Source organism: Rattus norvegicus, chromosome 1 (assembly GCF_021556685.1).
Source record: "Rattus norvegicus strain SHRSP/BbbUtx chromosome 1, alternate assembly SHRSP_T2T, whole genome shotgun sequence".
Taxonomy (NCBI): Eukaryota; Metazoa; Chordata; class Mammalia; order Rodentia; family Muridae; genus Rattus; species Rattus norvegicus.
In genome coordinates this window covers 227,416,247-227,439,000 of record NC_141534.1, presented here as the reverse complement: position 1 = coordinate 227,439,000, position 22,754 = coordinate 227,416,247, and the positions used below count along the sequence as shown (strand labels likewise).

The following is a 22,754-nucleotide window of genomic DNA, read 5'->3' as shown; positions in this document are numbered from 1 at the left end:
TATGTCCACAGCTCTTTTACCGTGCTCCCTTACATACAATTATAACAAAGTTCTAGCCTGAGCCACAGTGCATATTTCTTTAAATACCTACTGTTCCCAATCCCCTCTTTGTGCGGTGGTCTTTCTGTAAATTAACTTACACTCCTAAATGTGTTGTGTGGGAATCAATAGGAGTGAATCTTTTACTTTGACAAATAGATGTGTGTCCTGGTTATATTAAATAGATTGTGGTTTTGAAATGTCCTCTTCTGCACTGGCTGTCTTCTCATGTTTCTTGCATCTTCCCAGATGAATCTGATCTGACAATCAGTGGTTTGCGGACCTTGCATGCATCTTCTGTAAAAATAGCCCTGCTCCGGCTTGCACCCTTATCCCCACTTGACTTTTTCCTGTCTGATCCTTGCATACTGAGCTGTGGAAAATAGTTGTTACTTGGTTAAATAAAGGTAGAAATTGGCCTTCGTTTTACAGCAGCACGGTAAACCATGCTCCCACGGGGCTCTGATTAGTTATGGGTGTTGTTGAGCGATGTGCCCCCTCCACACTCATTTCCTGTGACTTACTACTCCTGACCTTGCTTTACTGAACTTCATTTCTCTCCTTCCCTCTGCCTCTCATCCTTCCCCTCTTCCTCTTCCCTTCTTCCCTGGTATGGGGGATGGATCCCACAGCCTAGAGCATAGTTTTATTGGATTTTTGTTGATAGTATCTACATTCTAAGACCCAAGATTTCCTGGAGCCCAAACCATGGGAAGCTAGGTGCGATTGCCATCACTCTAGCACACAGGGCACGAACACATATTCCACAATTGTGTTCCTTAGTTTACTTCTTTTGCTTTGTTTTCAAAGCAGCTATCAAATTCAGCCCTCGGGCTGCTGCTGTTTAAACTGTTTTGAAGAATTTTCACTCCCGTCCGTTTATGTTTGTGAACGTGTCCCTCTTGGGGCCTTTTCGGCTGTTTGCTGCGTCACAGTTCTGGGATTCAGTCTGTGTGAGAGCTGAGTTTGGGGCAGCTTCCCGAGAATAGGTTGATGGGGTAAGTGTGCTTTCTACTCGGGTTCCTCTTATTTTCTTGGTGATTCTCCGGGTTATGCTGTATAGAAGTCCTGTGTTTTCCCGTGTTGTACCATAAGTCATTTTGTTTATGTAACTCCTTCTACCCTTTCTATTGAGCGTTCTCATCTTTGCTATCATGTCATTAATGTTAAAACGGCCTATTTTTATTTGCTAGGTGATCCATGGTTTCCTGTTTGTTCTATTAACTTATTGCTATAGGAAAACCACCTCGACTGTAGCCCCGTCTATTTCATTCTTCATTCACATGCTCCAAGGTTCAGTTAAGACCGTGGCAACAGTGACAGTCATCTGATGATGTATCCATTTGCTTGTGGCACTTGTAATGACTGGAGCTGATGGCTGGGGTCCCACTCCCTGATTTCTCCCTGTAGCTTCTCATAGCATGGAATCTATGTTGAAAGGAGCTTCTGGAGAGCCCGTTTTCCGAGGCAGCAAGGTGGAAGCTTTGTGTTCCTATGTGGGCTGACATTGGCACTCAGTATCATTCCTGCCAAACTCTTTTGGTCAACATAATCAAGTGTGTGTGCATGTTGGGGGGGTGTGGGGGTGCATGTGCACCTTCTGCATGAGTCATGGTGCATGCGTGGAGGTCAGAGATAATCTAATGTCTAAGATCAGTTTAGTCTAGATTCCCTGGTAAATAAACTGCCTTGCATTGGTAGCCAAAATTCCAGGAACTGATAGGGCAAACAAGTGAGCTAGAGTGAGATCTACTTTCACTGCTTAGATCCCTCTGCTTAGGTCCCTCTGGTTTCTGCTAGGGAACCTACTACACCTTTCCTGGGACACTTCTGCAGAAAGGAAACCTTGGGTCTTGGCCGGGCTTGACACCCAAGTGTTTTATAACCAGTTCCCAAACCTCTTGAAAGGTGCACCAGCCTTCACCAACCCCTCAAACTTTTGAGGACACAGAGTGTAAATAGAGCTCATCCTTTCTGTCTGTTGAGGGCTGGGATGCACAGGGCTTCCCTGTTATTTGGCTTCACTCTGTTCTTCCAGTTTTGGGAGTTTGGTTGGTTGGTTGGTTGATTGGTTTTTTTTTCTAACTCCTTTCTTCATCCAAAGTCATTCGTTTTCCTTAGCACTCGATCGAGGACCACGATGCCCCTTCCTTGACCCAGATGGTTATTTATTTTATGTTGTAACCAGAGAGAGTGAATGTACTCTTCTTGAGGCTTGTCATTCTTCTCTTGTTCCCTTTCCTTTACCAATTACTGGTCCTAAAACACAACAACAACAACAACAACACAACAACAAAACCCAAGAATTTGTTTTCAGAGCTCAGTCTTGTGTTGTTTTAGTCACGTGTTCATAGCCTCTGTTGTCAGGGCCTTCCCTTCCTTCTCTCTTCGGAATTATTTTCTTATTCTTCTCAGTTCTATTTTCCACACAAATTAAGAATCTTTAGCAGGGCGTTCTTTAGCAGGGCGTAGTGGCTCGTACCTTTAATCCCAGTACTTGGGAGGCATAGGCAGGTGGATCTCAGTTAAAGGCTAGCCTGATCAACAGATCATCGAGTTCCAGGACAGCCAGGGCTACACAGGCAAACCCTGTCTTGAAAATCAAAACAAACAAACAAACAACAACCAGAAAAAGAATCCTTTGTAAGTTGTTAGCATAGGTTTTATACATGTTTCTCTCCAACTTCTGTTTGTCATGAAAATCCCTTCTGTGATGTCTTGTTTTCCTGTCTCCTCACTTTAAGAGAATGCTCTACTAGTTGAAGTTGGGGTGAGTAGTGAAAAAATCTTAATGAATTGCTGTCACCATTTACCATGGTGATAAATGTACAAAATCAAAGGCATTATTAGTTTGTTCAATTGTCCTTCAAGTCATTGAGAACATATATTAACCATCTGTATGCTTATGTGTGTAGACCACCACTGCTGTGTTGTATTAACTTGTGTGGGTTTGGGTTAATGTCTAACATCCTTCTATTTCAGCCAAACGACTCTATTTGTTATCCCTTGTATAATAGTTACATTAGCATAATTTAGTGTTTCTGGGACTGTCCTAATTTCTAATGTTTTCACTGATCATTGAATTTTTGATGACAATCATTTGTGGGTTTTTTTTGTCTTGTTTTATTTTGTCTTGTTTTTTGAGGACTGGTCTTACTTTGTAGCCCAGACCTTCGCCTCGGTCCCTAGAGGACTCCTATTAAAGGCACTCACCACCATACCTGGCAGTTTTTGAGTTTATATTCACTGAAGCTCAGTGAACCAGGGGGTACAGTTCACTTTAATAGATTTCTATGAAACAGCTTCAGGTTTCCAGGAAAAATTGCAGGGAAAAGTATTTTCCATACCATACCATGCACTATTCCTTTTTTATGGACGCTGTATCTTTTTTTTAATTGGAGCTCCAGGTGGTTGTAGCCGCCTAACGGGTGCAGGGAACCAAACCCTGGTCTTCCAGAAGAGCAGTAAGCACTCTAAACTACTGAGCTCTGCAGCCCCAGCCCCCAGTATGGTATATTTGTTATAACTAACACCCAACCCCTGCCCACTGAAGATTAAACAGTGAAGATTAAACCCAGCACCTCATGCATACCAGGCAAGTGCTTAACCGGTGAGCTGCACCCTGGTGCTCAGATATTAATTACTGATCATCCCAGGGGGTATGTAATGTCTCTTAGCCACGATCTCATGGAGTAAAGTCTCTGGTCTTTAACAAGCCCTGCTTACTCGTCCTCCCCCTCCTTCCACATCTCTGACAGATATTGATCTTAGCACTCTCCCTATAGTGTTGTCTTTTCCAAAATACCAAGCACTTGGCAAGACACAGTTTGTAATCTCTTCCAACTGGCTTCTTTCTGTTGAACTCACTTCCTTTTGTCAATCGTCATGTGCCCTTATCGCGTGGACACGTTAGCCAGCAAGTGAGGCGGACTCTCTCAGGAGGAGCCTTCTATGTTAACACACTCTTGGAGCATTTTCTTTGTTCCCAGCCCACACTTTACAGTACATGCTGAGCATGTCCAGGAGTGCTCCTGCCCAGCACCGTCGTCTCCAGCACCTTAAACTGAGCCTGTTTAGGAATCACCCCACCCAATCACCAATTGTGTAGGCTTCCTCCGTTAGAGACCCACACTGTGGAAAGGATGGCTGTGCTCAGGCTGTGCCCCTGCAGGTCTTTATGTCTTGGCTGTGCGTATTTCACTTTACAGTCTCTGAGCCGTGAGCTTGTTGCTCTTAGCGATCCTATAACTCCGTGTGTTTATCTATTTACTTACTGGAGGACATCGTATGTCCAAAGTTTGGCAATTTTGAGTACAGCTTTTTGGCCGTTATTGAACATTTCTTCCCATGCCCCTCTTTCTTTGTTCTGTTCTTCGGGGATTCCCCTGCCCATGTTCCCAGACACTTGCTTTTCTTGTTGTCTCTTGAGTCTCAGAGACTGTCAGTGTTCCATACTTGTTTCCTTTGTTCCTCAGACAGAATCTTGTCACTTAGCTTGTCTTCGGCCTCACTGACTCTTTCTTTCTTTCTTTCCTCCTTTCTTTCTTTCTTTCTTTCTTTCTTCCTTTCTTTCTTCTTTCTTTCTTTCTTTCTTTCTTTCTTTCGTTTTTGTCTTTATAATTTATTTTTATTTCATGGATGTTGTTTTGCTTGTCTTTGTCTGCATGGTGGTGTTGGATCCCCTAGAACTGGAATTACAGCCATGGGGATGCTGGGAATTGAATCCGGCTCCTTTGGAAGAATAGCCAGTATGCCCAACCACTGAGTTATCTCTCCAAGCTTCCCCTGCCCCCCACTCCCTTTCTCTCTTTCTTTCTTTCTTTCTTTCTTTCTTTCTTTCTTTCTTTCTTTCTTTCTTTCTTTCCTTCCTTCCTTCCTTCCTTCCTTCCTTCTTTCTTATGTCAGCTCAACCCTGCTTTTGGATCTCTCTACTCAGTTCAGGCATGGTAACGTGTCAGGTCCATTTAGTGATTGTAACCTGTCCACTCCAGACTTTTTGTTAGTCCTTTTTAAAGAACTAAATTCTTTTACTGACATTCTCATTTTCTCAATTTAGTTAGCTGTCTCATGATTTTGTTTAATTCTTAAGTTGTTTGAATGGATGTTGTAGCAGTAGTAGTTATTTAGTCTGTTTTGTTTGAATGGATGTATACTAATTAGTCTGTTAAGACCAGTGCCTGGCCGCCTTTGCGGATAGGATTGACCACTTTCGCCCTAGCTATGGGGCAGATTTTTCCGTTTCTTTGCATGCCTTGTAAGTGTTTGTTGCTGTAGATGTGCATCTTGTAATATAGCGTTGACTCTGGAAGTCAGCCCTTCCACTCTCTTGTTACTACTGTTTATTTAGTGCCTTTTTAAATTTTTTTAAAAGAGGCTGTATTGTTGTGAGAAGTCACTCAAGTCTCTAATCAGCTCTGTGATCCCAGCACCCTAGAGATGGAGGCTGGAGGATTACAGAGTCACAGAAGGCCTTGGCTGCACAGTGAGACTGCCTAAGAAAGAGAAAAAGAAAGGGGGAAGTCTCTGTCCAGTTAACTTCCTGATCTGCTAATGACTGGTCAGACGGACTCTTTTCTTCTTCCCTAAACTAAAAAGGGGCAAGGATTACTCAGAGGAATATTGTTTATTGTTGATATTTCTAAGTTAATATTGATATTTCAAAATTAATACTTATTTTATTTTTAATTATGTCTATTGTGTATGGTTGTGTGTGAGTATGGAGCCTGAAGTTACAGATGGTTTTGACCCACCTGGCATGGTTGCTGGGAACCGAACTCAAGCTGACTGGAAGAGCAGCAAGCCATCTCTCAAGGCACCACCCCCTCCCCCCATTAGTAGTAGAAACTTCAAGTAGTGGTAATTGGGAGAAAATGATGCAAACAGCTTACTTACCTGTGAGGTTGTTGCTAATAAGTCAGTGAGCATGGGAAGCCTTCATAGGGAGGACAAAATGGGTGGGATTTTCCAGTTAGATTGTTAATATATTCCATAGCACTCATTTTGGGAATGTTGGAGTTTATTTTAGAAAGTTTAACCCATGTATCTTAGTTAGCATACACTAGGCCCTTGGTTTGATTGTCAAAGGAGGAGGTGGGGAGAAAAAAAAAGAAAAAGAGTTTAACCTAAATCCCGCAAACATAGTATTAGAGGAAGTTGTAGCGACCCTGGCGAGCCGTGCGGTTGACGGAGGGGGCAGCGGGTAACGCACTGGAATGGCTGCCTTTGGGTGGCATACATATGACAAGCACACACACCATCAATGCCTTCCCTCCCTTCCCTCTCTATTTTACAGACTGTTGGAAAAGCCTGCTGGGACATGTCATCATCGCTGGATGCCTGGGGCTCGATAGAAACTTGGCAGCACAATAGCCCCTCTGAGCAAGTACAGGATGTCACCAGGAATCAGAGCCTCCACAGATTCAGACTTCCTGTGATTCTAAATGGTAAAATGAAGTCTGAATGTTTTTCTTTTTCTTTTTAAAATTTTATTTATTTATTTATTTATTTATTTATTTATTTATTTTTATTTACTTTACATATTGCTCATGGCTCTCCTCCATCACCCCCTTCCACAATCCTTCTCCCTCTCTCCTCTCCCCTTCTCCTCTGAGAGGATAGAGGTACCTCATGGATACCCCCCACCCACCTTGGCACAAGTCTCTGCTAGGTACATCCTCTCTCACGGACACCAGACAGGGCAGCCCAGCTAGAAAGAAGTACATATCCCACAGACAGGCAACAGCTTTTGGGATAAGCCCTTTGAGACCCTCATGAAGACCAAGCTGCACATCTGCTACACATGTGTGTGGGGAGCAGTGGCTAGGTCCAGCACATGTATGCTCTGTGGTTGGAGGTTCAGACTCTGAGCCCAAGGGACAGACCAGGTTAGGTCATCCTGTGGAGTTCCTATTCCCTTCGGGGCCTGTAGTCCATCCTCCAATTCTTCCATAAGTGTCCCCAAGCTCCTTCCACTGTTTGGCTCTGGGTCTCTCTATCCCCTGTCTGAGTTTGCTGCTGGGTGGAGCCTCTCAAAGGACAGGGGTGCTAGACTCCTGCCGGGTATGTCCCTTTGGGTCCACGTTACCTCACGCAGGATGATGATTCTCAAGTTCCATCCATTCGCCTTCTTAATGTTATGCTATATCCAGAGTGACCGGTTATCTATTTATTTCACTTTGTCCTATTAGTAGTAACAAATTACTTCCTAATGTACTATTTTCAAGTGGCATTGTTTATTTTGATGTCAGAAATTTACTTCAAGCCAGGCATCAGGGTCCATGCTTGCAGTCCCAGACAGTATTTGGGAAGCTGACTAAAGCAGGAAGATCATCAGTAGTCAAGGGCAACCTGTCCCCCAAACAATGACAACTTCTACCCCCACTCTCCACTGCCACCGCACATACACACACTAGCACCCTTCAGTACTGCTTCAGATCTTGTGTGGGTAAAATGAATGACCTTTGACCTTTTTTTTTTTGAAGTAGACCCTTAGTTACAGAGCCAACTGTTTTGTTTTAGTTTTGCTTGTTTGTTTTTTGAATCGGTCCCATTATGTACCCTTGGCTGGCCAAGAACTCACACCTGCCTCTGACTCCTGAGTGCTGGGATTAAAAGCTTATAATATATTGAGTTTATAGAATTGTTCTTAGACAAACAAGCAAACCACACAGTGGGGGTTGGGAGGGCTGGAGAGAAGGCTCAGTACTTAAAGGAGTTTGCTGCTTTTGCAAAGGACTGATGGTCGTTTCCCAACACCTACATTGGGTGGTTCATAACTGTGTATAACTCTAGCTCAGGGAATCTGATGCCATTGCCTTTGTGGGCACCTGTACTCCTGTGGACATGCCCCCTATACACAAAGTTAAAAATAAAATAAGTCTTTTTAAAATGGGGCAAGGATTTAGTTCCATTAGTGAAGTGCTAAGAACCCGAGTTCAATCCCCAGAATCCATGACCAGAAAAGAAAAAGAAAAAAAAAAAGCTGGTGTGGTTGCGGAGTTTGCCATCTCAGTGCTGAGGGGCAGATAAAGTCAGGACGGGGGGTGGCGGGGCACTGGCTGGCTAGCCAGCCTGCCGTACTTGGTCACCTGTAGGCCAATGAGAGACCCTGTTGCAAAAAGTAAGAAAGCAACTGAGAAACAGTACATATATATGGCATGTGTGTGTTCACCCTTCCACATGTGTCTGAGTACCACACATGTTATCTGATGGTATTTATTTAGTATATATAGTATAGTATGTAATATACTAATTATATGTAGTATGCTGTAATATACTTATATATACTAATATACTATGTAGTATGATATACTATGTAGTTATATAAATGTACTTTTATTTTTACCATATATAAATGTTTATATATAAATAATTAATATATATGATTATAAACAATATAATATACTATGTAGTATATATAAATATTATACAGTATTTATTTAATAAATAAACATTTTATATATTAAAAGTTGGTTGGGCTCTTGAATTTAGATCTACCATAAGTTGCAATTTATAGAAGAGGGTTTTTTGGTTTTTGTTTTGCTTTTTTTGTTTGTTTGGTTCTTACTCAGGTAGCCTCAAACTTATTATGTTTCTAGGGATGACCTTATATTTCTGATCCTCTGTCTCTACGTCCCGATCGTTGGGGCTATGGATGAGCTCTGTGTCTGATTTTATGTGGTGCTGGCCATTGGATCCCAAGTTTCTTGCCTGCCAGGCAGGCATTCTACCAACTAGGCTACACCTCCAAGCCCAAGTATTGTTTTCTGGAAGAGCTTATAATCTGTCAGAGCTTATGCAGGAGATGCAAATCTGTATTGTCCATTGAACACATTCACCATGGAATTACATTTAGGGGCCAACTCACCAGTCCCCAGTCCGGCTTCAGTTCAGCAAGGCCTTTTAAGTCCATTTTGAATACTCAGCAGAATGAATTGTCTTGCTTCCAGATGTGGATCACATTCACGATTGTTCTTAACCTTTTCTCTAAGTGAGTCACCGTCCTAAGTCAGCAAAAGGCAGAATGGATCTGACCCTTGCAAGCGTCTTCTGCCTGTTGATGTCACCAGGAGGAACTTGGTGACGATATGAAGATAGAGGTGCTGATTCTTAGGACCTGCAGAGTCCTGTGCTCCTGTATAGCCATAGGTCCAGCTTTTGAGACAGTTTCTTTTTTTATAGTCCTGGTTGTCCTGGAACTCACTACATAGACCAGACTTGCCTCTGCCCCCTAGGTGCTGGGATAAAGGTGTGTGTTACCTCGTGGGATCTCAGATGTCTATGGTAGGATATTTTAGGACGTCCTTGTTTTAGGTTCGGTGCCTATTTTTACCCCCAGTTTCCGGCTTCAATTTGAGAACAATGGGTCTTCTATGAAGCGATCTCTATTCTCTAATTAAGACAACCTCTTTTTTTTTTTTTTTTTCTAAATAAAATCTGGTCTCATAGCAAAGGGGATAGTTTTGAGCCTGAGAAGACGCTGTAAACAGTTGCATTTACTAAGTGTGTTCTTTGCTATATTTTCTTTTGCTTTTAGCTCTGTCCTGTGTGGTGCTCTATTGTCCCTCTTACAAACTGGCAACTTATCTGGCCACAACAGAAGGACACTGGAGGAAACCTCACTGGCGTCCAAGGCCTAGAAGATTGTTCCACCACCCCAGGGAGCCTCTGAGTGTTCTTTGAAATGCTGAGAAACTTGTTTCGGAGGAGACTTTTTTCTTATCCTACAAAATACTACTTCATGGTTCTTGTTCTGTCTCTAATTACCTTCTCTGTTGTAAGAATTCATCAGAAGCCTGAATTTGTTAGTGTCAGTCACTTGGAGCTTTCTGGAGATGATCCCAATAGCAATGTTAATTGCACCAAAGTTTTACAGGGTGACCCAGAAGAAATCCAGAAGGTGAAGCTTGAGATACTAACAGTGCAATTCAAGAAGCGTCCGAGGCGGACACCGCATGACTATATAAACATGACCCGGGACTGCGCCTCCTTCATCAGGACACGCAAATATATTATGGAGCCCCTTACTAAAGAAGAGGTTGGCTTTCCAATTGCATATTCCATAGTGGTTCATCATAAGATTGACATGCTTGACAGGCTCCTGAGGGCCATCTATATGCCTCAGAATTTCTACTGCATTCACGTGGACAGAAAAGCAGAGGAATCCTTTTTAGCCGCGGTGCAGGGCATTGCATCCTGCTTTGATAATGTCTTTGTGGCCAGCCAGTTGGAGAGTGTTGTATACGCCTCCTGGAGTCGGGTTAAGGCTGACCTCAACTGCATGAAGGACCTGTACAGAATGAATGCAAACTGGAAGTACTTGATCAATCTTTGTGGTATGGATTTCCCTATTAAAACCAACCTGGAAATTGTCAGGAAGCTCAAGTCCTTCACAGGGGAAAACAGCCTGGAAACTGAGAAGATGCCTCCCAACAAGGAAGAGAGGTGGAAAAAACGATACACGGTTGTGGACGGGAAGCTGACAAACACTGGAGTTGTCAAGGCGCAGCCTCCACTCAAAACTCCTCTCTTTTCAGGCAGCGCCTATTTCGTGGTCACTAGGGAATATGTAGGCTATGTGCTGGAAAATAAAAATATTCAAAAGTTCATGGAATGGGCACAGGACACATACAGCCCGGATGAGTTCCTCTGGGCCACCATCCAAAGGATCCCTGAAGTCCCTGGTTCTCTCCCCTCAAGCCATAAGTATGACTTGTCTGACATGAATGCTGTCGCTAGGTTTGTCAAGTGGCAATACTTCGAAGGCGATGTTTCCAATGGCGCGCCTTATCCACCGTGCAGTGGAGTCCATGTGCGCTCTGTGTGCGTCTTTGGAGTTGGTGACTTGAGCTGGATGCTGCGCAAACACCACTTTTTTGCCAATAAGTTTGACATGGATGTGGATCCCTTTGCCCTCCAGTGTTTGGAAGAACATCTGAGGCATAAAGCCCTGGAGACCTTAGAACGCTAAGCACTGTTGGCAGTCCTGGGGAAGATAAAGACACACAAGCTGTACCCTCATCTGCTTCCCTTCTCTCCTATCGGGTCCTCCTATTGGGGCGATGACTTCAAAGTCTTCCTGTCAGGGAAGCTGCGTGGATCCTACAGAACATAGCTACAAGAGAGATTGATACATTGCGTGCTCTAGAGTAAATGCAAGGACGGAGTTAGGATGGCTGGAGGCTGGGGAAGATTTTGTGGACAGAGAGGCTCTGGGTAATTGAGAAAGAGGCCAATGAAAAGCGTCAGCCTTGAGAACTAATCAAAGAACCCAGGTACTTAATCTAAATGAGATTTGATTTGTGCCAAAAGTCGCTTGAAAACGTTAAGCATAATTTTCTTGACAGGAATAAATTTGTAGCAACAACCAATCACAGAGATAGGATTTCTCTTGTATGTTTTTTGGAACAGACGTTTGGTCTTACTCTAACTTATCCTTGTAAATAATTTCCTTCCTGCTGTGATTTTGGGTAGGGGGTCTCAGGGAGCTTAAAATATGTTTGGCATGAATAGCTCTGTCTTAATTTTCGCTTATAACTACACATACATGTTTTCAAAAGCAAGAGGACAGTTTCTAGTTCCCCGACTTCTTTGAGTATTCCTTTATTAAAAAAGAACCAGCTGGGTGTGTCACCTGTGCCTGTGAAGCAGGGCAGTTGTTTAATCTCGAGTGATATCGGCCAAGCTGGACAACAAAACAAGAAGTTGTCTCTTTAAAAAGGAGAAGAAGATCAACTCGATTTTACAAATACATAGTTTTTTCCTTATCTTGTCTTCCCAGACTGCTTATACTGTCAAGCTGCACACATGTCGCTGTTTAAGGACCCTATATCTGTGTTTTGGGTCTTCGATGGGAACCAGTCACCTGTAACTAGTGCAAAAAATTAGGGAGGGTGAAGTAGGCATCCAAGGGGAGATGGGAATCTACTAAGGCTGTTGCTAAGCCCCTGGCACAAGTTTTGTCCCAAGAAATTAAGGTTTCTGCCTACTGGATCCGATTGTGTCTCATGTGGCCACATTCTGGCCTTGAGTATTCATGTTATCTGCCCATTGGCTTTTCTTAACCTGCCAGTTTCCTCCTCTCTCACGGCCTTGATGAGGGGGAAAGAAGTAGAGAAAAATGCCTGTGTCCACACTAAGTGTTTGAAAAGAGTTGTGGTATCATAATATGTTTTCACCAAAAGACAAACGGTCTAGGGTTTCTTCAACTCTTTCTCTTGTCTCTAGTGCAGGGTTGTTTGTTTGTTTTCTCTTAATATTTAGCTAAATCTAAACAGGATTCTAGTGAAATGTGAAGACTTGCCATTTGATTTTAAATAAGAATCATTACCACGTACTTTCATTTACTTTCATAATCCAGAAGAAAATCATAGTATCAGACAGTTTTAAGGTATTCAGCAGAGAAAGTGTGTTTTCTGCCTCAAAGCTATGAAGTGTTTTAGGATCAGGAGATAAGCTGGGTTTTGTGTTGGACCAATAGAAATGCGTTTGCCACAGGGTCACCAGCGATGATGGCGGTGCAGCTGACGCCATCTACACAATCTGGCTTCTGCTTTCTTTTTTAGGTTTGTAACCAAGATTTGTCCAATGGTCCTTTTAGTAGAAAGGCTTTTACTTATGAGACAGGGCATCTTTTAAATCTAAAACCAGTGGTACCTGGTGACATATCATTTGGGTAAGCCGCTGTGACTTCAGCAGATTTTCTTTTTCCATCTTGAAAGTGCAGGGTTAAAGCAGTAGTCTTGGGATCCAACAAACGGCAACCCCAACCTGGGGTAGCCGGTGGTCAACACATCCAGCCCGATTTGCTTTATACTCAATGAGCTCTTGAACTTTGCAAAACTGGAAATTTTTTTTTTAATTACAAGTACTTTTTTTCTTAAAAAAAAATCAACTATTTGATGTTATTCATCTAAACACTCTTAATTGTAGTGGTGCTCCATTTCAGTTAAATGGCAAGTTTGAGGATTGTTTATTTTTATTGTTTGCCCCTCTACAGGAGTAAAACTAGGATTCTAGAATTCCAGAGCCTCAAGTCAATGCTGTGAAGCCTCCTACTTCCTGTTACCTCACCTTTGTAGCATTGCACTTGTTCAAAGGATGCTGTAGCGCCCAATGCCTGCCACAGGGCTTGTACAGTGTCTGTTTACTGTGACTCAATGGATTTTATTTTTGGAGCTTTTCAATATGACTTAAAGCAAAAGAAATTCATACGGTGGGGTAAATAATTCAAAGAACTAAAAAGGGGACTTGGAAATGAATACATAAGACTCCAGAAGAGTACAATTGCAGCTCATTTGGAGAGATAGGCTTTGTTCATGTTGAAGTCATGTTTCTAGTAAACACTAATTTTAATGCTATCCTTGAGGTTTCTTATAGACATTTTTTTTTTTTTTTTTTTTTTTTTGGAGCTGGGGACTGAACCCAGGGCAAGCGCTCTACCGCTGAGCTAAATCCCCAACCCCTTATAGAGAATTTTCAGCAATCACATTCACAAATAAAATGGGATTCTAGTTACTAAGTCAATCAAGATTATATGTATCATTTGTTAGAAATAAGTTAATTTAAAAATATTAGTTTATAGTCAATTGCCTAGGTTCTTCTGATGCTGAGGTTTAAAAAAACAAAACAAAAAAAGATTTCACTTTGAAACCTGGGAATATTATTATTTCTAAACATGTGTTTGTGTCGTTCATCTAGTACAGTTCATTTAAGTGACTTTATTTCCTCTTCTCATGATTTTAGTTGGAAGAGGCTGGCTGGGTAGGGTAGACGGAACTGGATGTTTTTAGTTGCTTAAATAATTATTGTCATGAAGTATATAATGCAAAACTATTTATGTTTTTGAATGAATTGGTCATATCACCAATAAAATCAGTTGTTGAGAAACCAATACTGTGTCTGCACACATTATTTCTTCTTAGCTCCGCCAATCACAATAAGGGTTTCTATATTTTTGGTTTCTATATTATAATTATAATATATAATTATATATTATATATATATAATTTTTATACTTGTGAGTAGTGATTAAAAAAGCAATACTGAGACATATGATTTTTTTTTTTTACTAAGGTAAAAATGTCTGAAAGGAAGATATGGTAGAGAAAATTATAATACAAAGTAAGAAGGAAGACTGGAAGTGATGGTGAACTCCAGAGGCAGGAGGATTACTATAAACTCACTACCAGCCTGGTTTTTATAGCTAATTCCAGGCCAGCTAGGGCCATACAAAGAGACCCCATCAAAAAACAAAAGCAAACAAACAAACAAAAACAACCAGATCCTACAAAGAGATGAAGACAGGAGTTTAGGAGCAGCAGGAGCAGGCTGTGAGTTGTGTCCCCGGATTGTGGACACCCTTCATCTTGTGCCCACTGAGGGAGAGAACAGTTTTCCACAGATTAAGGAAATGGCTGTAAAGTTCTCTGGCACCTTCGTCTGTCTGGCACATATGAGAGTCTTGATTTGATTTCCAGCACAAAATAATGTCTTGAACTAGTTTACAAAATATTCAGGTTTTCAGAAAGATCTGGAATCCATCCATTTTGCTGGGAGCACCCAGACTGTTGAATGTATCAGACATGATGGTATCCAGACTAAGTGTTCAGTATTTAGGGAGGAGGGTCCTTTTTTCTCTTGGCTGTGCCTCCAACATTTAGAACTCAGCAAGTGACAGATTCTAGACATGTTTAGATAAAGCAGATTTTAGAAAGTTACACAATGGATGGATTTCCAATCTTTCTCAAAACCGGAAAGCTTACAAATTTATAAAAGTCTACCTATTTTTTGTTATTCTTTTTTTTTTTCTTTTTTTTCTTTTTTTTTTGTGCTGGAGAGCATGTCAAGGCTCTCACAGGGCAGGGTAAGGTGTCACAGAGCTATTCCTCCAGTTCTAGATCAATTGATCAATCAAATTGATTAGTTGACTTGGGTATGGTCTCATATCTGAAACTAGCCTCAAACTCCTGATCTTCCTGCCCCCAACTCTCAAATCCTGGATTTACAAACAGGTGCCATCACTCCTGGTTTCAGATTTATTTCTTTGAAAGTGTGCATGTACTCGTGTGTGAACAGGATAAATTTAGGTGTCATTCTTAGGAACAGAGAAGGGTCTTGCTGACCTAGAACTTAACAAGCAGCTTTGGTTAGTTGGCCTACAGGCCCTAGACACCTTGTGTCCTCCACAGTGCTGGGACCTAGAAAACAATTCCGCCAAGCCAGCCAGGCATTTTTACATAATTTATAGGGCTCAAACTTAGATCCGTGCTTGGTGGACAAGCACTTTATCAGCCTAACTACATCCCCACTCCCAGCATTTTCCCTTGTCAAGCATATACCAATCCAAACCAGATTAGGTATCAAATTAGAAGTTTTGGTGCCAAGACTGAACCCCCAGTGAATGGGATTGCTGGGGGGGGAGGGGGGTAATGGGGGGAAGATAGGGAGGGGAACACCCATATAGAAGCTCAGGAGAGGGAGGGGTTAGGGGGATGTTTGCCTGGAAACTGGGAAAGGGATAACAATTGAAATGTAAATAAGAAATGCCCAATTTAATAAAGATGGAGAAAAGAAAGAAGTTTTGGTGACATTGAATATTTTCAAAATATTCGTTCCCAATACTTAAGAGATTATCATTTTAAAATAATTATTTATTGTATCATTATTATTACTGTTATTAATTTCTTATTAATATTTACTTCCATGTGCATTGGTGTTTGCCTGCATGTATGTCTGTGTGAGGGTGTTGGATCCTCTAGCTGGAGTTACAGACAACAAGGAACTGCTATGTGGTTGGTGGGAATTGATCAGAGGTCCTCTGGAAGAGCAGCCAGTGCTCTTGACTTCTGAGCCACCTCTCTGGCCCCCTTAAGAGATTATCTTGAGGAAAACTACATTGATGTGACTTTCTAGAGGAAAAAAGATATTGAGCAGAAAGAAGTGCTTGGAGTTTTCCCGACTGTACCTTTTTGAGTCATTTCCTCTAGCTCCAAAAAATTGTTGACTGTCATCTGTATTTGGGGCCAGTTTGTCACATGGTTGGCCTTAGGGAATCCTACTCCCTCTATATTTCACATGTTTACTCAAGGCGGAGGGGCCTATTGCCTTATGCAATGAATTTGTGTGGGCAGGTGTGTGTGTGTGTGTGTGTGTGTGTGTGTGAGAGAGAGAGAGAGAGAGAGAGAGAGAGAGAGAGAGAGAGAGAGAGAGAGAGAGAGATATGCTGGGTAGTGGAAGAGGCATCCACACATACATGTCTTGCTTCTGTAGGCCAGTGTCAATCTGTCCTCAAGATCCCAGAGTGCTTAGGTTCCTGGCAATTTCACATCTGGCTTTTTAAATGTTGGATTGGAGAAGTTGACTCGGGTTAAGAGCAGTTATTGACCTTCAGAGGATGCAAGTGATTCCCAGCACTAATGCCGGTGACTCAACTGTGAGTCTTGAAGAACCAGACGCACAGAACCCCACTGAGGCTGAAAGATAAAGCTTTATTTAGGGGAATGAACGGACGTCCAGGCTGTCTCCAAAAGAAGGAAGAGCAGCCCCACAAAAAGGGAGTTTTTATAGGTTTTAATTGAAGTTTTATAGGGTGATTTTAGTTGAGAGAGATAATGTTAAGGGAAAAAGAACCATAGCAGACGAAAGGGACTTCTGTAAGCAAACTTTTATGAGGAGGGCCTCTGGCTATTAAGATAGCAGAAGCCTGTGGCCAAGCTGTTCTTGTGAGATAAGGGGTCAGCAGACTTCTGAAAAATGCAGACCGACCGCTTTGCACTTTCCTGACGGGTGGTCTGTCTTGGTGTCTTAGGTGACTCCATCTTGGGGTAGCCTAACAACAACTTCCTGTAACTCCAGTTGCAAGGTACTGACACCCTCTTCTGGCTTCTTTGAGCACCCCAGACACATGGGGTTCATACATACAAACACAAATAAATGAAAATAAAAACATCTTTATTTATATTTATTTTTTGTATCAATAAGAATTTGATGTCATGCTACTTACCAATGAAAAATAGATGTTCGCCTTCAGCAGAATGAGAAACCGTTCACTGTCTCCCAAAGTGCCCATTTAACATCCCTCTATGGAGGGTGACTTTGATAAGCAGTGTTGGTACGGAAGACCTTGTCTAACTAGAGAATTTTGTGCAGTCTGCGTGAAGGATTTCCCATCCTTAAGATTAGCCGAGAATAGAAATCAATGTCGTTCCAATAAACCATTGGAAGAAATTCTTGAGCATGAACACCACTGGTTTAAATATCGCTAGGTGTTTATAATTTACTTTTGTTGTCTTTAGACACATTAGGGAAAAATCCTAGCCCAGTTAGAATGCTCTTGTTTGACTTGATTTAAAAGATCTCATTAGAGAGTTTTTTCCACTCAAAGGAGAACACCCATTTTAATATGATCCTTGAAGCCCCGTTTAGTGAGTAACAAGGGACGTTTACTCGGCATTAGTTTACTGCATGCTCTTCATACCTTACGTTAAGGTTACCGCCTTTCCTGGCATAATTGCCTGAACTATTCTAGGTACAACTTGCAAAGGAATTAGACAGGCATAATTCAAAGGGCATCTGTTGTTTTCAAACAAAAACATCTATTGTTTCAGTCACCCCTCTCCTCCCAAAGCTGTTGCTTTGCTTTGGGTAAAACACTTCCTGGGGGGAGGCAGGTATGCTTGGCTCTTCCTCAGAACAACACCACTAATCTCTCTCTCTCTCTCTCTCTCTCTCTCTCTCTCTCTCTCTCTCTTTCCCTCCCTCTCTCTCTTTCCCTCCCTCTCTCTCTTTCCCTCCCTCCCATCCCTTCCTTTCTTTTAAGAGCCAATGCATTAAGAAATCACATGAGTAGAAACAAATAGTTCAGTAATTTTGAAGTTGTTGAAAATGATCCCTTAAAGGGCATGTGGAGATCGGAGAGAAAAAAACGAAGAAGCATGGTAAATACTGAAGCATGATCCCTCTCTCTCTCTGTCTGTCTCTCTGTGTCTCTGTCTCTGTGTCTGTCTCTCTCTGTCTGTCTCCACCCCCCATCCCTCACCCCCCACCCCCCACTCCCCACCCGTGTATGTGTGTGTTCTTTGTGTGTCTGCAAAAAATGGAGGCCAGAGGTCAGGTGTCTTCTTCTATCACCCGTGTCCTTGTTTTTGGAAACAGTATCTCCTGCTGGACCTGAAGCTAGCTGGTTTTGTTAGACTGGCCAGCTAGCCCCAGGTGTCTGCCTGACTGCACTACTGGGGTTCCTGGTTTTTAAGTGGCTGCAAACTCAGGTCCTCTGTATGTGTGAGCATAAGCAGTACTTAACCTGCCAAGCCTTGCCTAGTCCTGGAAGGGAGTCTTGTAGGCAGAGAGGAAAGGGGAGTTTGGGAGCTATTGAGAGAATAGTTCGTCTTATAAGACTTGATAAGGACACAGGAAAACTGAAAAGGAGATATTCCTATATAAAATACATGAAAGTTTCAAGCCCCCAGTTCCAGGACAGCCTGTGTTTATCATACTCACTAGTAATAGCAGCATGTCCAGGAAATGTGAGGGAATAGAGGGTTTGTTAGGCTGAGCTGTTTCTAAGTGATTTAGCAAATTGGTAGATTTGCTAAGGAATGTGAGGGCTGGTGGAACCTGCTGGAAAGACCAGCATGGGGGTTGGAGGGCAGAAAGGGTGAGTAGGCCTAACGAAAAACTTGAAGATGAAAAAGAGAGATTTGCACTGTGCCTCCAGGCTATTGAGGTATAATTGGCAAACAAAAATTATATGTGATTGAAGTGTATAGCAGGATGTTTTGACAGATACTCATACCACCCAAGTGGTTACCACAGTCAAGTTAATGAGTGTATTCATCACACACACACACACACACACACACACACACACACACACACACACACACACACACAATTGCCTTTGAAAACACTGAAGACCTGCTCTTAAGGACCACTGAGATGGATCAATCAATAAAGACGCTGGCTGCCAATCACCAGGCACTGCACGATAAGAGAGACGGTAAGAGAGACTTGACTTGCCCGAGTTATCCTCTGACCTCCATATACTCAGTGACACAAACAGTAAGTAATACAGTTTTTAAAAAGAGAAAAATCCACTCAGTACATTTGAAGCACACCACCCTATAGTAAGCAGAGTTAATCTGTTCTTGTGACTAAAAGTTTGTACCTTTGGGCCTAAGTCCCCTCTGTTTTTTGTGTGTTTGTTTTGTGTTTTGTTTCATTTCTTGCTCCTACAACTCTGTTGTTTCCATGAGGCTGTCTTCAGGTTGTCCTTGCAAAGAGGCTGGGAAACTGTCCTGTGTCTTGCTTCTTTCCCTTTGTGTAGAGTCCTCTGGCTTATCCACATTGCTGTAACAGCACACTTTCCTTTTCTCCCTCCACCCTCGCCCTCCCCTGCCCAGGGATGAATAGTAGTATCACCCTCACCACATTCCATTCCTCCATTTACCTGGCCATACTTATAACTTATGGAGTCCTAACAAGCAAATAGAGCCACCTGTCAATTTGACAGTCCAATGAGAGAGAAGAATGACCATAAAGGAAGAGAAGGATTTATTCGGCATGGCCTGAGTGGGCATTGACAGGGACCAGTGTCCTAAGTCCCGTCTTCCACATACTAATAAAGCTTCAGGATTTTACAGGGGAGGCAAGAGCAGTGAGACAGACATTTGCACAGTCAAGTAATCTTGCTCGAACAATGTCCTGGTAAATCGCATGATCTCAGGTCTTATTCTGGAGATCTGTCTAGCATCAGATAAGTCACTTCTTCTTGAGTAGGGCAATTCAGTTCTGATCCTGAGAGGATTGCTTTTGGCCGGGGGAAACTCTCTGTTTTTGCCATCAAGTGCAGGCCTGTGGAGTTGTGATTGTTGGAATTTGAGATAAATTGGGAAGGACTCAGGGATACATCAGACCAGAAAGACAAGCCTGAAATAGGGACAATGTCTAGGTGCTCCTTTAAGGGGAGCAAAGGACTGTTTCAAAGGCCCTTACTCAGTTCACAACAGATCTCAGCTGCTGTGACTATGACTGCAATAGCTGAGGGTCCAGGGATTTTACTACAACAGACTTCAGTCTCTATGATGGCCACCCACCAGTTGGGATTTTCAGTTTTTGGGGATCCTATAATGTTGCTCTCTATCTATTTGGTGGGTCAATTTGGACTCTCACTAAGCACATAGTAGAGCTCTCCTTGATCCAGGATGTAACCAACATTTATCATGTGGCTGGTGTTTGCTATTTTCCAGAGGGTGGGAGGTAGTCACATGTGATTTGGACTTCCTTGACAATTTGTGAAACCAGGAACCGTTTCATACATCCATTGTTATTAGTATGTCTGTTCAAGGCCTGCCCATTGTTATTGTTTCTTCTTTTTCACAAAGTGGAGCTGAGCAAAAGCAAACTAGCAGACAAGGACCCGTGCATTTGTTCTCTCTCTGCTCTTGACTGTGAAACTGGGAGGTCCGAGCTTGACTTCTCTACAAGAATGTCACCAACCCTGGAACTGTGAACCATATCAGCCTCCTCCCCTCTTTCCTTCTGTTGCTCTTTGTAAGAGTGTTTGAGCACAGTAATAGAAATAAAGCTAGAAGAGTAATAGTCAGGTGTGTTGGACTGTAGTTTTCTTATAGTTTCTTTGTTTGCTTGTTTTAACAGTGCATGGGATTAAGCAGAGGGTCTTATGCATTCCAGGCAAGCACCATGCCAACTAAGCTATATCCCAGATCTGTCTAGTTAAAATAAAATAAAATAAAAAATCAATATATGTGTGTATGTATGTATGCATGCATGTATATATATGTATGTGCATACTCATATCTATATGTTCTCATTTCTCGACACAGGATCTCTTATGTACTCTTGACTGTTTAAAACTCATTATGTAGATTAGGCTGGCCTCCAACTCAGAGATCTACCTGCCTCTGCCTCCTGAGTGCTGGGGAGTAAAGGTTCATGCACCAGTGTCCACTGAGCCTCGAGACTTGTGATGATTGATTCATTCTCTTTACTCAATTGATATTCATATTTTCAGTTTCTTCATGACACAGTTTTTAATGGGCTGTATGTTTTTTTAACTGTGTTCATTTCTTCTACATTATCCAGTTTGTTGGTGTGTAACTAATCACAGTTGTCTCCTATTTACTTATGAATTTCTGTGGTATTTACTAGTCAATAGAAAAATGTTAAACATACTCTTTTGCCAGGGTTGTCAGGACTTAAGACAAGGAGGCAAGAAAATCGTTATGATCGAGACCAGCCGAGGGTGAGTTCTAGGCCAGCCTCAGTTGCATAGAGCCTATATCAGAAAACTAAAATAAATAAGCAAATAAAATATACTCTTCCCTCTGAAGATATAAACACCTCAGTCTATGGAATGAACTTGGAGACAGTCACCAAGAACACACAAAATTCACTTACCGCCTACAAAGCCTAGAGAGGTAAGATGGATGAACTGTGTGTCTATCTTACCAAAGGGTGAAGAGCTTGGGCTTCTAGACAAAGGGGCAAGGGGCGAATGCTGTCATGCTCTGCAGCTGATGTCTGTTAGGTCACAGGCCTCTGTCTGGCCTCTCTACTTTGTTGGGAGGTTACGTGAGATGATGAAGTCTGTGACTGTCACTGTAGAGAGTGTAAATCTCTCTTACAAAGGACAGAGCTTTTCTTGTGTCTGTAGAAACCTGCATTTCCTCTCAATATGAAATATGAGCCAGTCTTGCATGCCAAAGAAACAGGTTCTGGGTAAGATAATTAACTCTCTCCCACAGATAAAGTTTCCTCTTTCAGGCCCTTATTACTATTTTTTTCTTTTAAAGATTTACTTAAAATCTTTTTATACCACCAATTACAGAAAATGACCAGCTTTACTAAGGAGAAAATAAAAAGAAAACAATATACGAAGGAATGGCCTCACACCCCTGAAAACCATTCTTCGGAGGTAATTGGATTAGAATTGGTGTTCTCTTGTATATCCTTTCCCTGTACACAGAGATGTAGCAAAGATTTTATTTTTACTTTTTATGTATTAGTTCATTTGATGCTAAGGAGATTACCTTTTTTATTTTTCATTTTAATTTTATTACTTTAATCTCTCTCATATTCTCTCTCTCACACACATTCTCTTTCTATCTCTGTCTCTGTCTCTCTCTCTCTTTCTCTTAGTGTATATTTAATTTATGTAGAAAGATGTCCTTGTATATTATTGAATAAACAAAGGAGATGTATTGACCCGGTTTCAGAAATCTGGCTTTCTTTTTGATTTATTTACTTCTGTGAAGGTTCTTGTTTGTTTGATATTTTTGAGACTGGAGGTCCTTAAGTATCCCTGGACAGGCTGGGGTTTTAGGCTAGGCTAGCTTCACACGTGTGATCCTCCTGCCTCTACTTCCTGATATTTGAATTATAAGCATGCACCACTGTGCCTGGTTTGGTTGTTTGCAATAAGAAATTTTAGTGATTTGTTTATTTGTTTATTCTTTAAATATTTCATTGTGTTCTTCTTTTCAGAAAAGACCAGTTTAGTTCCTTGTAACAACCCAGTAGCGTAAGTACATACAAATAAAACCTTCAGCCCCATTGCCAGAGTCCACATCTACGTACCACCAATGTAACACTTTCACAGGTATCGTTTACACTTCTCTCTAAGTGTATAAGAAACACAAAAGTATTTTTATATTTACCCTTTCTCTAAGGTTGGGGTTCTAGCACACATAAAAATT

At 41.9% G+C, this 22,754-nt stretch overlaps 1 protein-coding gene across 4 annotated transcripts in view; it reads left to right on the top strand.

Annotated features, from left to right (window-relative positions):
• Positions 1 to 13,930, top strand: part of Gcnt1 (glucosaminyl (N-acetyl) transferase 1) — a 37,165-nt gene extending 23,235 nt beyond the window's left edge. For all 4 annotated transcript variants that reach the window (NM_022276.3, NM_001443558.1, NM_001443559.1 and 1 more), the window contains 2 exon segments: positions 6,332 to 6,482; positions 9,575 to 13,930. In NM_022276.3, the coding sequence (NP_071612.1) occupies positions 9,722 to 11,008 (1,287 nt within the window). In that variant the 5' untranslated portion in view covers positions 6,332 to 6,482; positions 9,575 to 9,721 and the 3' untranslated portion in view covers positions 11,009 to 13,930.
• The last annotated feature ends 8,824 nt before the right edge of the window (positions 13,931 to 22,754 follow it).